Below are 13,266 nucleotides of genomic sequence, written 5' to 3'. Positions count from 1 at the left end.
CGCGCCCGGGGCCAGGGTGGAAGCGTCCGGGTAAGGGGCGGGCTCCCGCCGGCCGCGCGCCCTGGCGTGGGGTGGGCGCGCCCGCGAGGGGGCGGGGCGCGCACCGAGAAGGGAGGGCCGCGCCGGGAGGGGGTGGGGCCGTCCTGGGAGGGAGGGAGGGGCGTGCCGAGATGGGGCGGGGCGCTCCCGGGAGGGAGGATCATACCGGGGAAAGGCGGAGCTTGCCGGCGTGGGGAGGGGGTACTCCGAGAAGGGCCAGGGGGTGCGCGCCGCAGGGACCGGAGGCGGGGTCTCCGGCTGGGGGCCCCGAGTGGGGACGGCGCGCTTCGGGAAGCAGGCGGGGACGCGCTCCAGGGCCGGAGTGGGCGCGCCGGGGGCGGCTCCTCCGGCCCAGACCCCGCCCCCGGCGGCCGCGCGCGGCGGGCCAGGCGGCGGAGGGTGCGCCGGGCGGGGGGCGTGGCCGCGCGCCCCGAGGGGGCGTCCTCCGGGCGGGGCGGGCCGCGGCCGCCCCCGCGGGCTCCGGTGCGTCAGGGCGCGTCAGGCGGGGCGGGGCGGGCCGAGCGCGGGCGGCGGCGGCGGCGGCGCGCGCCGGCCTCCTCCTCCTCCTCCTCCGCCTCCCGCACTCGAGCAGCCGCCGCCGGCCGGACGGGCACCGCTCCCGCCGCCTCCTTTCAGCCCGCTCGGCCCACGCCGCGCGCCCTTGCCCGGCATGTCGGCGGCCGTGGCGTGCGTGGATTACTTTGCTGCCGACGTGCTCATGGCCATCTCCTCGGGCGCCGTGGTGCACCGCGGGCGGCCGGGCCCCGAGGGCGCGGGCCCAGCCGCCGGCTTGGAGGTGCGCGCGCCGCGCCGCGAGGCCGCCCCGCCCGGGCCCCCGGGCCCTCCACCGCCGCCCCCCGCCGCCTCCGGCCCGGGCCCCGCCGCCGCCGCCGCCGCCGCCGCGCCCCACCTGCTGGCCGCCAGCATCCTGGCCGACCTGCGCAGCGGGCCCGGCGCCGCCCCGGGGGGCGCCTCGCCCGCCTCCTCCTCCTCGGCCACCTCGTCCCCGTCCTCTGGCCGCGCCCCCGGCGCCGCGCCCGCCGCCGCCAAGAGCCACCGCTGTCCCTTCCCAGGCTGCGCCAAGGCGTACTACAAGTCCTCACACCTCAAGTCGCACCTGCGGACGCACACAGGTGAGCCCCGTTCTCCTGGCCCGCGCGCACGGTCTCCTGCGCCCCTTCCCCCTCCAGGACCCCCAAAACTGCGTGGCGCGTGGGGGGCGGGGAGGGGGGCGCGCCCGGGCCGCCGCCGCGCCGGCCGGGAGGGCGGGGCCTCGGTGGGTGGGGCGCGCGCAGGGGGCGTGGCGGCCACGCGGTCGGGCGGTGCGCGGTTGGCGGGCGAGACGGTGGTGGCTGCAGGCGCTCGCGGGGCGCGCGGCGCGACGGGGTCCGTGGGCGGAATCGGGGCTCCCGGCCCGTCCCCTCCCCCCTCGGCTCCGTTTCCCTTTTATTTCCTGTCGCGTTCGTGTCTGGGGAGTGGATGCCATGGTTGGAGCACGCAGCTCTGAGATGGTTTTGTCTTCTCCTCTCCTGCCTCAGTTTCCCTATCTGCATAGAGGGAGGAGGAGCCGCGTCGCCGCCTCCGGGGTGGCAGCGACGATTCACCCCAGAAGGCAGCAGAGCGTCTGGCGCGGGGGCCGGGGTAGGGGGCGCCCCACATGTTTTTTTTTTTTCTTATGAGTTTTAATAAGGCGGAGGGCGGGGCTGAGAGTGCGGGTCGAGGCCTGAGTCTGGATGCGGGAGGGGGGGGCGGATTTGAGAGGGGCCCCTCGAGGGAGTCAGGTCTCCTCACCGCGTTAGGGGCAGGGTTGGGGGGAGGGTTCAGTGACACTTGTCACTTCTCAGTGCCCAGCTGGGGGTGAGGGGACAGCTAGGGGAATCTGAGGCCCCGGGCACAGTCGTCACCCTTACACTGTCACCCTCTCCCTCGTCCCCCTCGGGGTACCCCCCCAGTGCTCTCCAAGCTGGGAGTTTGGGTTGGGGGTCAGGGGAAGGTGGGTCTTGCGGGCTGGTCTAGGCTTGAATATTGAGGGTGGTCTTCCCTTGGGGAAGGGCAGGTGAGCGGGGGGTGGGCATCTGGGTACAGGCGGTGAGGATGCACTTGGATTCTGGCTCTGCCACTTTCTAGCCCGTGACCTATGCTGGGGTTCAGTGTTTCACCTGTGGAAAGGGCTCGTGGAGTTCTGCCTTCTGAGGGTCACTGTGGGGGTCACGTGCAGCCGTGGCACTGCGGACACACTCCTGTTGTGGAGACAGTGGGAGAAAGCAGGCTGGCCCTCGTGGTGTGGTGGGGATCCCGTGTGGGCAGCCCCAGGCCCCTTGCAGGGCCTCCGATGCCAGGCACCCTCCTCCCTGTTCTTCGCGCTCCGTCTCCTGCGCAGTCCCCATCCCTGTCCGCGGGGACCTAGAGGCTCTGCCCCACTTGCGAGCACAAGACAGGATACGCAGCCAGGGCTGACTTGGGGTGGGGTCTGCATTTCCTCCTGGGGCCACCATCCTTCCCTGAGCAGCCACTAGGTGTTACCCACATATGGAGGCAGTGACATCTGGGGTCCGTGAAGATGGAGAGGCGCCTCTCTGGGGACCAGAGGGGAGATTCCACTCTGGGTGCGGAGCTGGGGTCTGAGCAGGTCCCTGGCTCATTCTAAGTGAGTTTGCCTGTCTGAACAGCAGGGGTGCTGTAATGGAGAGATTGTCCAGAGAGGGACTCCGTTTCTCCCACACTCTTGGGCTCCTATACCTGTCCTGTCACCAGCCCTAAGTCACTGTTGGATGGTGAGGTAGCAAGGGTCTTTTGGACTCCCCCAGTGTACTGATTTGTTTTTTTTTCTTTTCTGGGTCAGTTGAAGGGGGCAGCCAGGCCACCTCCCACCACAGGTCCCAAGAGACACGTCTCCAGGGCATCCTGGAGTCCTTCGGAGCCTCCATATGCCCCCAAGCAGTGGTGGCCGCTTCTCTAGGCCGGCGGGGGGGCCCCGCAGCAGGATGTCAGTATTGCCATCCACGTTTTATTTATTTTTATTTTTTTTATAAAGAATTTTGTTTATTTATTTGACAGAGAAAGAGACAAAGCGAGAGAAGGAACACAGCAGGGGGAGTGGGAGAGGGAGAAGCAGGCTTCCCGCTGAGCAGGGAGCCCGATGTGGGGCTCGATCCCAGGACCCTGGGATCATGACCTGAGCCGAAGGCAGACGCTCAATGACTGAGCCACCCAGGCGCCCCTTGCCATCCACGTTTTAAATGAGAAATTTAGGGCGCCTGGGTGGCTCAGTTGGTTAAGCGACTGCCTTCGGCTCAGGTCATGATCCTGGAGTCCCGGGATCGAGTCCCACATCGGGCTCCCTGCTCAGCAGTGAGTCTGCTTCTCCCTCTGACCCTCCCCTCTCTCATGCTCTATCTCATTCTCTCTCTCAAATAAATAAATAAAATCTTTAAAAAAAAAAAAAAATAAATAAATAAATAAATGAGAAATTTAGGTTCACAAGGCCCAGCCAGGGTCGGGGGGAGTGACCCAGTGGAGGGTGCGAGTAGTGGGTGGGGGCGGGCAGGGTGCCATCCCTGATGGATCCCTAGCTCCAGTGGGAGCTGTGACTCTGGGTGTTCTGTCTCAAAGCTCTCCTTATAACATGGCCTGGGAACCCAGAGGGCACAGCTCCTGGATGGACCGACTGCTCCTGAGATTGGAAATCCCTGACTTAGGCACCCTCGGTGTCCTGTCTCCCGAGGGTTTCGGATACGTGTGTGCTTGAGACTGCTTGTTCAGTGTGTCTCTGCGCCCCCCTCCCCCCTGCCCCCGGACCACAAAGCCCAGCTTAGTGGCTGCGCAAAGGCCATTAGCTTTCCTGGCCTCTAGTAGAGGGAGATGCTGCTGTTGTACCTGGCTTGGGGGTGGGGAAGCCGGGCTTGCCCCGGGTGTCCCAGCCAAGGCTAGCTTGGTGTTGCCCTTTGCCAGGGATGGGCTTGGGGACAGATGTGATGAGAAATAATAATTAGAGGTCAGCTGGGCCATCCCCAGAGGGCCTTTGGGAGGGAGTCCCGCCTTCCCCTGCTTTGCCCGGGGATCAGTCTTCCTCCCTGTAAAGAGAATCCCAATCCCAGCCTAGCTCCATCTTACAGAGGAGCAGACTGAGGCACGGGGCAGGACCCTCGCCAGAGTTGAGTGTGGTACCCCCATTGTCCCCTGCTCCGCTTGGCATAGGGGGTGGTGCGGCCGGGAGGGCCACCCAGCTGCAGGGGCAGGGCTGTGCCGTGGTCCCCTGGGTCTGGCCTACAGCCCCAGCATGGAGCTCTCCTGTGTGAGGTGGGGAAGGACTTCGGAAGCTTCAGGAGAAGTTGACGCCGTTGCTATGGATACAGAAAGTGAGAGGAGAGATGGGGCGGGGGCGGGAGGAGAGACTGGCTGTCTACTCCCTGCTCTCGCAGCTTCCATATCCGGACTGTTCCTCGGCCCCAGAGTCCCTGGTGCTGAGCAGGCGGTGAGCTGTGCCCCTGCTGGGGTCTCGGGCTCCTTCCTGGCAAGAGGGAGCTCGGATCCAGAAGTGGAGCTTCTAGGCCCTTCCCCAGGGCACCGCGGATGTCATTCTCTGCGGGTGTCCTGGGCACCGTGGGGGTTTCAGCAGCATCCCCAGTCGCACCCACTCAATGCCAGAAACATCCCTCGTTGTGACAGTGACACGTGTCCCCTGGGGGAGTTGCAGGATCACCCCCAGGTGAGAACCCCAGTTTTACTCTAAAACCCTATTTCCTTAAGTTTGAGGAATATTAGGTAAGCATCTAGCATGTGCAAGGCACTGTGGGGACATTCCAGTCCCCGTGCCCTGACACCCTGGACCCTTGGGAGGGGGGTGACAGCAGCAGTGATGGAGGAAGAGGGCTCTCGGCTGATAGCATGGGGTCCTCTGGGGCAGGAGGGGGTGTGTCCCCGGAGAGGGGACTGCACCCTGGCTGCAGGGGATGGGGACGAGGGCCCTGGGTGTGAGTTTTGAGGGTGAGGTGGAGGTGTGAGGTGGGGGTCAGGGCAGGTGAAGGGTTCCATTTAATCCCAAGGGCAGGGTGGAGAGTGGGCAGGAAGGCAGGCCCGGCTTTGCAGAGGGAAATCCGTTTATGGAGCGGGGATTAGGGTCCCGCGAGAGGGGCTGAGGAGGGCAGGCTGCCCGCGTGGGAGCAAGAGTAGGGCAGCCGGCGGACCGGGTGCGAGTGAGAAGCCCCAGGGCACGGAGAGTAGGGGGTGGCTAGGGTGAGCCCTGGTTTTTCTGAGCAGCCCAAGGGGGCGGGGTGGGGGTGGGGGTATTCCTGGCTGAAGAGACCCCCAGGGGAGAGGCACTTGGGGAAACTGAGGCCCAGAGGGGAGGTAGCCACCACCCGCCCAGGGCCGAGAGGACAGCGGACCCTCCCCCCCTCCCCCAGGCAGAGCCGTGAGCTCCTCTGAGGACGGGGCGGGGGGGGGGGGGTGTCAGGAGACTGGTGGCTTATGGGGGGGCAGGGTAGGGCAGTGCCAAGCCTGAGTGGGGCGGGAGTGGCCGGTGAGCTCCACCTGGCTCCCTCCTCCCGCAGGAGGGAGAGCTGCTGGAACTGGCTTCAGGTGCCGGTGCTGTGACCGGCAGTGGGGGAGGTCCTCCAACATTGTGGGGGGTGATAACCACCCCCCACCCAGGCTCCCTGATAAAGGTGGCCCAGATGGCCCGGGAGCTGGCAGATGATACCAGTGCAAGGAGCCGGCCTCCCTCGGAGGGAGGGCGGGGAGTGGGGGCCGCCCTGACTTTAACCCTCGCCCCGGTGCTGTTCCAGAACAGCAGGTCTCCCGGTGACACATGCTGTGGGGAGGGGGGGGCTGGGAGAGTTGTTACCCCTCACCCCCAGGCACTAAGAGCCCCCGGGCCAAACAGGCCAGTCTGGGTGGGAAGTGAGCCACGGCAGTGTGGGTCTTCAGGGAGGAAGGAGGGTTGCGGGGCTGCGGGGGGCCGGGCTTTTAAATACACGGTAGTGTATCGCACCTCCCTGGGCGGGTGGGGGGGGTGGACAGAGGACGAACACACCATTAGCTGCTGCTGCAGCCCGCAGCCTGAGCCTGACTCTCCGGGCCGTGGTCTCCCCATAGAGTACGGAGTGCGCACGGCATGCACACACGGCCTGCATGCCGGGCCTGTGCCGGCTGCTTGACAGTCGGGTGAGGGGGCAGATCTCACACCTAGGAGATGCTGAGCACAATGATAGAGAAGCCGAGAAAGGGGACAGTGGAGTGCACCAGTTGGGTGAGGAGAAGCCAGTCTTAGGGGTGAGGGTATACAGGGAAGGGGCAGAGTGACGTGGGGAGAGTTTCCAGGCAGCGGGAACATGGCGGGTGAGGATTAGTGAGTGGGGCTGCAGAGAAGTCGAGGGAGGGTGGCGGGTCAAGGTAAACTCTGTCAGCTTTGATCTTGGGTCAGGGAGTAGCTCTGGGAAGTTGTAGGGCAGAGCACAGACTGGGTGGCTCAGCCACAAGCTGATGGGCCACTGCACTAGTCAGGCAAGAGCTGGGTCTGGAGATATTTTGAAGGGGTTAGTGATCGGATTTGCTGCCAGGTACCAGGCAGGCCAAGATGAGGGATGGAGATGGCCAGGAGATGCCTGTCTAAGCTCTGGTGGCAACAACAGAGCAGCTGAAAGGGGAAACCTACAGGAGGAGTGGGGGATGTGGGGGTGGGTAGGTGGTAAGCCTTGGGTTTGGGGGGGCAGGGTCCAGGGGGTATTTAAAATCACAGCATGGGGCTGCCTGGCTGGCTCAGTCGGTGGAGCATGTGACTCTGGATCTCAGGGTTGTGAGTTCGAGCCCCACACTGGGTGTGGAGATTACTGCAAAACTAAGAAATAAAATAAAATCACAGAATAGTGGAGCTTCCCATAGGAAGCGGACTTTGTAAAGCCTTCAGAGTAGCCAGCTGGAGGCGGACCCCAGGCCCTGCTTCCCAGACCTCACCTTCAACTTCTCCCCTTTTCTGTTGCACCTCCACAACTGTTCTTTGGGTTTTGTTTTTTTTTTTAAGATTTTTATTTATTTATTTGACAGAGAGAGACACAGCGAGAGAGGGAACACGAGCAGGGGGAGTGGGAGAGGGAGAAGCAGGCTTCCCGCGGAGCAGGGAGCCCGATGTGGGGCTCGATCCCAGGACCCTGGGATCATGACCTGAGGCGAAGGCAGAGCTTAACGACTGAGCCGCCCAGGCGCCCCATTTGGCTTCTTTCTGGACTACTGAGGGTGTCTCCGGGAAGCCCCTGGCGCTCCCTGCCATCTGCTGCAGCCCCAGCCTTCCCTAGCTCTCCAGGAATTCTCCCTCACCTGGGCCCCTACCCCCTGCCTCTACCCAGTAGGTGGGCATTTGTGCAAGGGTCAGCTGCCCGACACATCTCCGTCCCTACCCCAGGGATGACCTCAGGAGGTCATGGTGAAGGTTAGTTGTCCGAGCCGTGGTCCTTGGCCCCAGTGCTATGAAGTCCAGGCAGGCCAAGCTGTCTTGGCTCAGGGACCACCATTACCCTGTATCAGGCCTCCAGGACCTCTTGGCCTCCATTTTTCTGAACCAGCATGGCACTGTGGTTACTCCAACTGTCCCCAGGTCACCTCAGCCCGGTCCAAGTCAAAAGGTCATGTCCACCCGCTCCCCGCCCACCACATCTTTCTCCAGCCCGGGTTCCAGTCCGCTCTGGAGCGGCCGGCGGCGGCACCTGCGGCCTCCTAAGCGCCCCCCACCCTGGCTAGCGGACTGTGGGAGGGTGACAGGGCCTGGTATCTTGCAGGCATTTGCCCATCGTTGTGGGGGTGGGAAGCCTGCGCACCCGAGTCCCCGCCACCCACGTGTGCACGTGAGCTCCCCGGCAACTGGGTGTGGGGCGGGGCTGGCCGGCATTGAGCCGGCAAGTCGACCCCAACCCCCCCCTTCCCCGTCCGCCGCCCCCGCCCTAGCGGGAGCGGGACCACGTGAGCGAAGCCGGCTGGGCTGTGTGGATGTCCCTGCCGCCACCGAGCTACGAGCTACGTGCGGCAGCTGTGTTCCCGGCGGCAGCACGCGTCCTGCCCCAGTGCGCGCTGGTAGCGCTCTTGCAACCTGCTTATTGCAAAGTGGAACTGCGGGGAGGAGGGGAGGCTGGGAGGCGGGTACCAGTCCCGCCACCGCCCGAAATGGGGAAGTGAGCCAACTGCGGGGCGCGCCAGCAGCGGGATGGCCCCCCCCTTCCCTTCTGCTTTTCCCCGCCTGCGCCCTGCAAGATGGCGACAGGACTGCATGCCCCTCGGAGGGGCATCGCTCCCCCAGGCACCGGGTCTGGCCTAGAGCCAGCAGCCCCGCCCCCCAAACCGGACTCCCCTCCCCCAGACTGCAACCCTGGGGGCTTGTCACATCCAAGCACTCCACCGTCCGGGTGGGGCGGGGGTCCTTTCCCAGGCTGTTTTGAGCTCTGTGGTTCTGTAGAGGATGTCTCTGCTGAGATCCCTCCCCCTGCCTTTGGGATTGTTTCAGGGAAGGGTGCAGCCCCAGAGATTTGCGGTCTGCGAGGTCTTGGGTTACAGATGTGTAACCCCCCCTCCCCTCGGGGTAGGTGACTCTAGCACACCTGGATTCACAGCCTTCTGGGGCATGCCCACCTGCAGGTGTGAGAAACCCACAAGAAATCTTCATGGGGGGGCTTGCTGGACCCCACCTCCTCCTTTGGTTTTGGGCTGACCGGCAAGGAGGGATGGGGCAGGGGAGGTTTTAGTCTGGCTCTCTCCTGGGCCGTGGGTGATGGCAGGAACCCCCTCTGCCTCTCCTGACTCCTACCTCCTCCCAGCCCTTCACCCCAGGACAGTCCCTTAGCTTTCAGAGCAGAGATGTTCCTGGCTCCCCCCACAGCCACACGCCTGTCCCGTGGTCCTTCCTGCCGGCTCCTGGTTACCTCTCTGTACTGGGCCACCATCGGTCCTGTTTGGGGGGCCTTTCTCAGACCCCAGGCCATGCACCCCTCTTCTGGGTGTGTTCCCTGACACAGGGTCAGCCTGAATCACCACAGTGCCTAGCCTCGGCCCGGTGTGTAACCCAGGAGGTGACCACCCTGACCCCGCTGTGGCTGCCCCCGAGTCCAGCCCTCTCCCTTTGTACCCGGAGCTCTATCCAGTGCCACAAAGGGTGTCACACAGGGGTGTGGGCGCCACGGCTCACGTGCCCACATTCTATCCACACCCCCACCACACACACACACCCTCCAGAACTCCTGGACGAAACAAGGGCTGGGGAGTCCAGGGTCCCAGGTACCCGGCGCAGGGCGCAGGGGTGCAAGCTCCGGGATCCTCACGGCCCCTTGGCCTGGGGCGTGGCGGGGGTCCAGGGTGGACCCAGCCTAAAGGTGGGGCCCTCGGCGCTCCCGGGAGATGCTGACCACGCTCGCTGGGGGGTCGAGCTGAACCGTTCTGGGGCCGACACCCCAGACCGAAGGGGTGGGTGCGAACAGGCGCTTGGGGTTGGCGGCGGCTGGTCGGGGCAGGATGGGCGAGGCCAGCCTGGGAGGTGGGAGGGGTCTGCGGAGGAAGTTGCCGGGTGGCGGCCCGCCCCTCCCCTCCCTGTCCGTTCCGCGGGGGCGGGGTGAGGCCGGTGGCCGCAGCCTCCAGGCCCTCCCCTTCCCGGCAGCGCTGTGACCTGAGGGGGGCCGTCTCTGCCAGGGCCTCGTACCCTTCCCCACCCTCTGCCGGGCTTGGGGCTGCAGGTGGCCCTGGGGGGCCCTTCACATGTCCCTCTACCTCTAGAGGGGCCACAAGGGTCATTGGGTGGACCGGGCATGGGAATCTGCCCAGACGCCACCCCATACACACCGACTTTGCGCCCCGGGTGGTCATTTTCAAAAGGTGAGGGTTACTGGGGTCGCGAGCACCTGGGAGCCTCTGATATGCCCCCCCCCCCACGGCCCAGCGGAGGTGGGGACAGGATCCATTTGCATAGGAAGAAGCCCCTGCAAAGCCCAGCATGCCTTGGGAGCGGGCGCGCGCGCGTGTGTGTGCATGTGTGTGTGTGTGCGCGCGCGTGTGTGTGTGTGCGTGTTCTATACACCAGGAGATCTGTCTCCGAGGCGGTGCCGTGGGAGTGGGGGCGGGCCTGGTAGAGCTCAGCCTCTGCGGGTTCTACTTTTAACCCACAGAAACTGCTCCTGGAATTACTACAAGTTCCTAGGAAATAAAGGGCAGGAGTGTTCATTAGGGGCTTCGTGAAATGAGTGGGGGTTTTCTTTTGCACCTTTACACGTTTTAAATTCACATCCAGAATCCTGCCTCTAGAACCAGGTGGGCGGGTGGGGTGGGGGCGGGGAGACACATGACCAGGATCCTGTGGGTGGCCCCAAGCGCTGACTGCTTCTGTCTGCCCTCTGCCCCCTCTGCCCAGGCGAACGCCCCTTTGCCTGTGACTGGCCGGGCTGCGACAAGAAGTTCGCGCGCTCCGACGAGCTGGCCCGCCACCACCGGACGCACACCGGCGAGAAGCGCTTTCCCTGCCCGCTCTGCTCCAAGCGCTTCACCCGGAGCGACCACCTGACCAAGCACGCGCGCCGCCACCCCGGCTTCCGTCCGGAACTGCTCCGGCGCCCGGGCGCCCGCAGCACCTCGCCCAGCGACTCGCTGCCCTGCAGTCTGGCGGGCAGCCCCGCGCCCAGCCCCGCGCCCAGCCCGGCCCCCTCTGGCCTGTAGGGCCTTAGTCCAGCCCACCCTGCCGCACCCCTGCTGGGCCTGGGCATGGAGCACCAGCAAAACGCCTGCTGTCCGCAGCCAGGGGCGGGCCACGGACGACAGCCAGCGTCCCCGACACTGGACCGGGGGTGGCCCTTGGGAGGGGTGGCTGGGGCCCGCGTCTGTAAATAGCCATGTTGGATAACTCTCTTCCCATGTGTTAAACAGGAACCCCGGGTGGGCGGCCAGCAGGCGCTCCCCTCCCCCCATGGCCACCTCCCTGCTTTGGAGAGGGTGGATCTGGGGGGAGCGGCCCAGGAAAGGGGCACCTAACCAGTGCTCAGACTCTGCCCCCCCAGCCCCCCTCTCCAGGTTGGGATGATGTGTGCAAAGAGCCATAGATGAACCAGGGGTTACCCCGGCACCCCCCCCCCCACCCTGCCCGGGGCCCCTCACCCCACTGAAAGCCATTGGAGATGTTCAGGGAACTGGGGTGCGGCCCCAGCCGCCCCCATCCGGGTACTCAATCTCAGGTGTCCACAGGTTCTGCCCTGCCACCCAGCTCCCCAGCAGTGGGGGCAGGGTGGAAAGGGGGGAGGCAGGGAGGGGGGAAGGCGGTAGGGTCCAGGTTTTGCTCCCAAGACTGGGATAGGGAGGGGGAGAAACGGGTTCTTCCAAAGACCGTGTTGACTCACATGGGGGAGAGGTGCGTAACGCAGGCTGCCGCTGGGGCAAAGGCCTCCTTATTTATTTTCCTCTGTCTCTGCTGGTGGCAAGGAGGGGGGCAGTGAGCTGCCCCTCTCTGGGTGGGTGTGTGAGTGTGTGAGTGAGGACTGCTCCTGTCAGAGTCAAGTCCCCAACTTTGGCCTTCCACAGCATCGTGTGACAATCAGTCAATCCCTCCTGTTTGGGACCATGACAGCCATCGAGCATAAGGCACCCCTTCCCTGCAGGTGGAGGTGTGGGGGCCAGCTCCATCCTGCCACCAGCCCTTCCTCCCGGCAGGTACCCCTGGTCACGTGGCCCCTGGACCAGAGGTTGGGGTCCTGCTTGCAAAGGCAGGAAGCATGAGGGCTGACGCCCGCACCCCACGGGATAGCTCGTTTTTTTGGACCGGGTAGAATATTTTTTCAGGCACCAATCCCTTTCTTGACCTGGGCCCCGCGGGTGGTCCGTTGTCCTCAGGGGGTGTGGGTGTTGGGGGGAAGGTCTGCGTGATCTGAACTTAGGGTAGGGAGGGGTAGGTGCTGTGTCCTCTCCTGGCGTATTCCCCACTGTGGCTTTGGTTGGGTTTCATTTTGGACAGGGACCGAGGACCCCCGCCCTAGCATGGGAGAGGATCCAGGCTCCCTGTCCCAAGACCCTGAAAGGACCCTGTGTCCCACTATTGGCTGCAGGAGGTTTGTGACACCAATGTGTGTTCCAGAACCTTCCTGTCTCCCCATCGGGGGCTCGGGTTTCGGATGGCGTTGTGGACCAGACCCAGCCTGGCAGGATCCAGGGATGGGTACTGGGCGTCCTGGGGAGGAGGCCAGGGAAGCCCTTCTGGAGCTGGAGTGGGAAGGGTCCTCTCGCCCCAGTCTCCGGGCAGATCCTTTCCAGGCTGGTCCATCTGTACCCTAAACCCTCTTTTCCAGCAGTGTTGGTGAGATGCCTTAGTCTGTGAGGGCAGGCTGGGGTCCCATTTTCCCCTAAGTCTTTATGGACGTCCTCTTGATTGTCCTATCCCTGGCTGGTGCCTCTGCACAGGAGGTGGACGGTGGGTCTGAGGGCCCAGGAAGCTGCGGACTCCTCCCCGGCCCCTCCGCAGTGTCCAGGGGCCTGGAGAGACCGGTGCCCCTCCTCCCCCAAGGAGCTCGAGGTCATTGGGACCTGGTTCCAGCCACTTAGCTGTGGCATCTCAAGGAGGGGGTGAGGGGGGAGGGCCCCGAGGGACTTGTGCTTTCAGGGGGCGCCCCCACTTCCCCCTGTCCTGCCTGGCCTCTTCCTTGTATTTAATTAAACAAGCCCTTTTTTAAACCCGACTCTGGTGCCTGCGTGGTTTTTCCCCACCTCTGGCCTTCAGCCGGCCCGCCGAGTGCCTGTGTCCCCCTCAATAGTGTAGCCCCCAGGTCACCAGCCTCCGGCTGGGGGCCCTGAAAAGACCCCACTAGCTGGGACACGAGATAACGCTCCCTCGGCCCTAAGGCCTGGGGAGGGGGCTGCTGCCCCGCGTCACCCACGCCCCGCGCAGCGGCGCCCCCTCCTTCCCGCTCCGTTACCCGGCAACGGAGGCGCGGTGACACGGCGCCCGGGGGCGTCCGGCGCCCGCCCCCTTCCGGCTCCGGGAGCAGGGGGGCGGCCGTGCCCCTGGGGCTGCTGGTGGGCGTGACAGCGCTCGTCCCCAGGGGGTCCCCGGACCCCGCCGTCTCCGCGCCGCGCCAGGCTTGCGTGCCCGGCGGGTCTGCTCACGTATCGCACGCCTGCCGTCTGCCAGCTCCCGATTGGAGGGGCCTGGGCGGGGGAGGCCCCGCCGGAGGAGGGCTCAGCGGCCCCGGGAGCGTTGAGAAGCTGGTGAGGGTCTTG

At 65.1% G+C, this 13,266-nt stretch overlaps 1 protein-coding gene across 1 annotated transcript; it reads left to right on the top strand.

Moving 5' to 3' along the window:
* Positions 1-560: 560 nt before the first annotated feature.
* Positions 561-12,798, top strand: KLF16 (Kruppel like factor 16). Its single transcript, XM_027582220.2, has 2 exons — positions 561-1,172; positions 10,421-12,798. The coding sequence occupies exons 1-2, from the start codon at positions 710-712 to the stop codon at positions 10,720-10,722; spliced, it is 765 nt and encodes a 254-aa protein (XP_027438021.1). The 5' UTR covers positions 561-709; the 3' UTR covers positions 10,723-12,798.
* The last annotated feature ends 468 nt before the right edge of the window (positions 12,799-13,266 follow it).

The sequence above is a fragment of the Zalophus californianus genome, chromosome 1, assembly GCF_009762305.2.
Source record: "Zalophus californianus isolate mZalCal1 chromosome 1, mZalCal1.pri.v2, whole genome shotgun sequence".
NCBI classification, from domain to species: domain Eukaryota; kingdom Metazoa; phylum Chordata; class Mammalia; order Carnivora; family Otariidae; genus Zalophus; species Zalophus californianus.
This window is presented reverse-complemented; position numbering and strand designations above follow the sequence as displayed.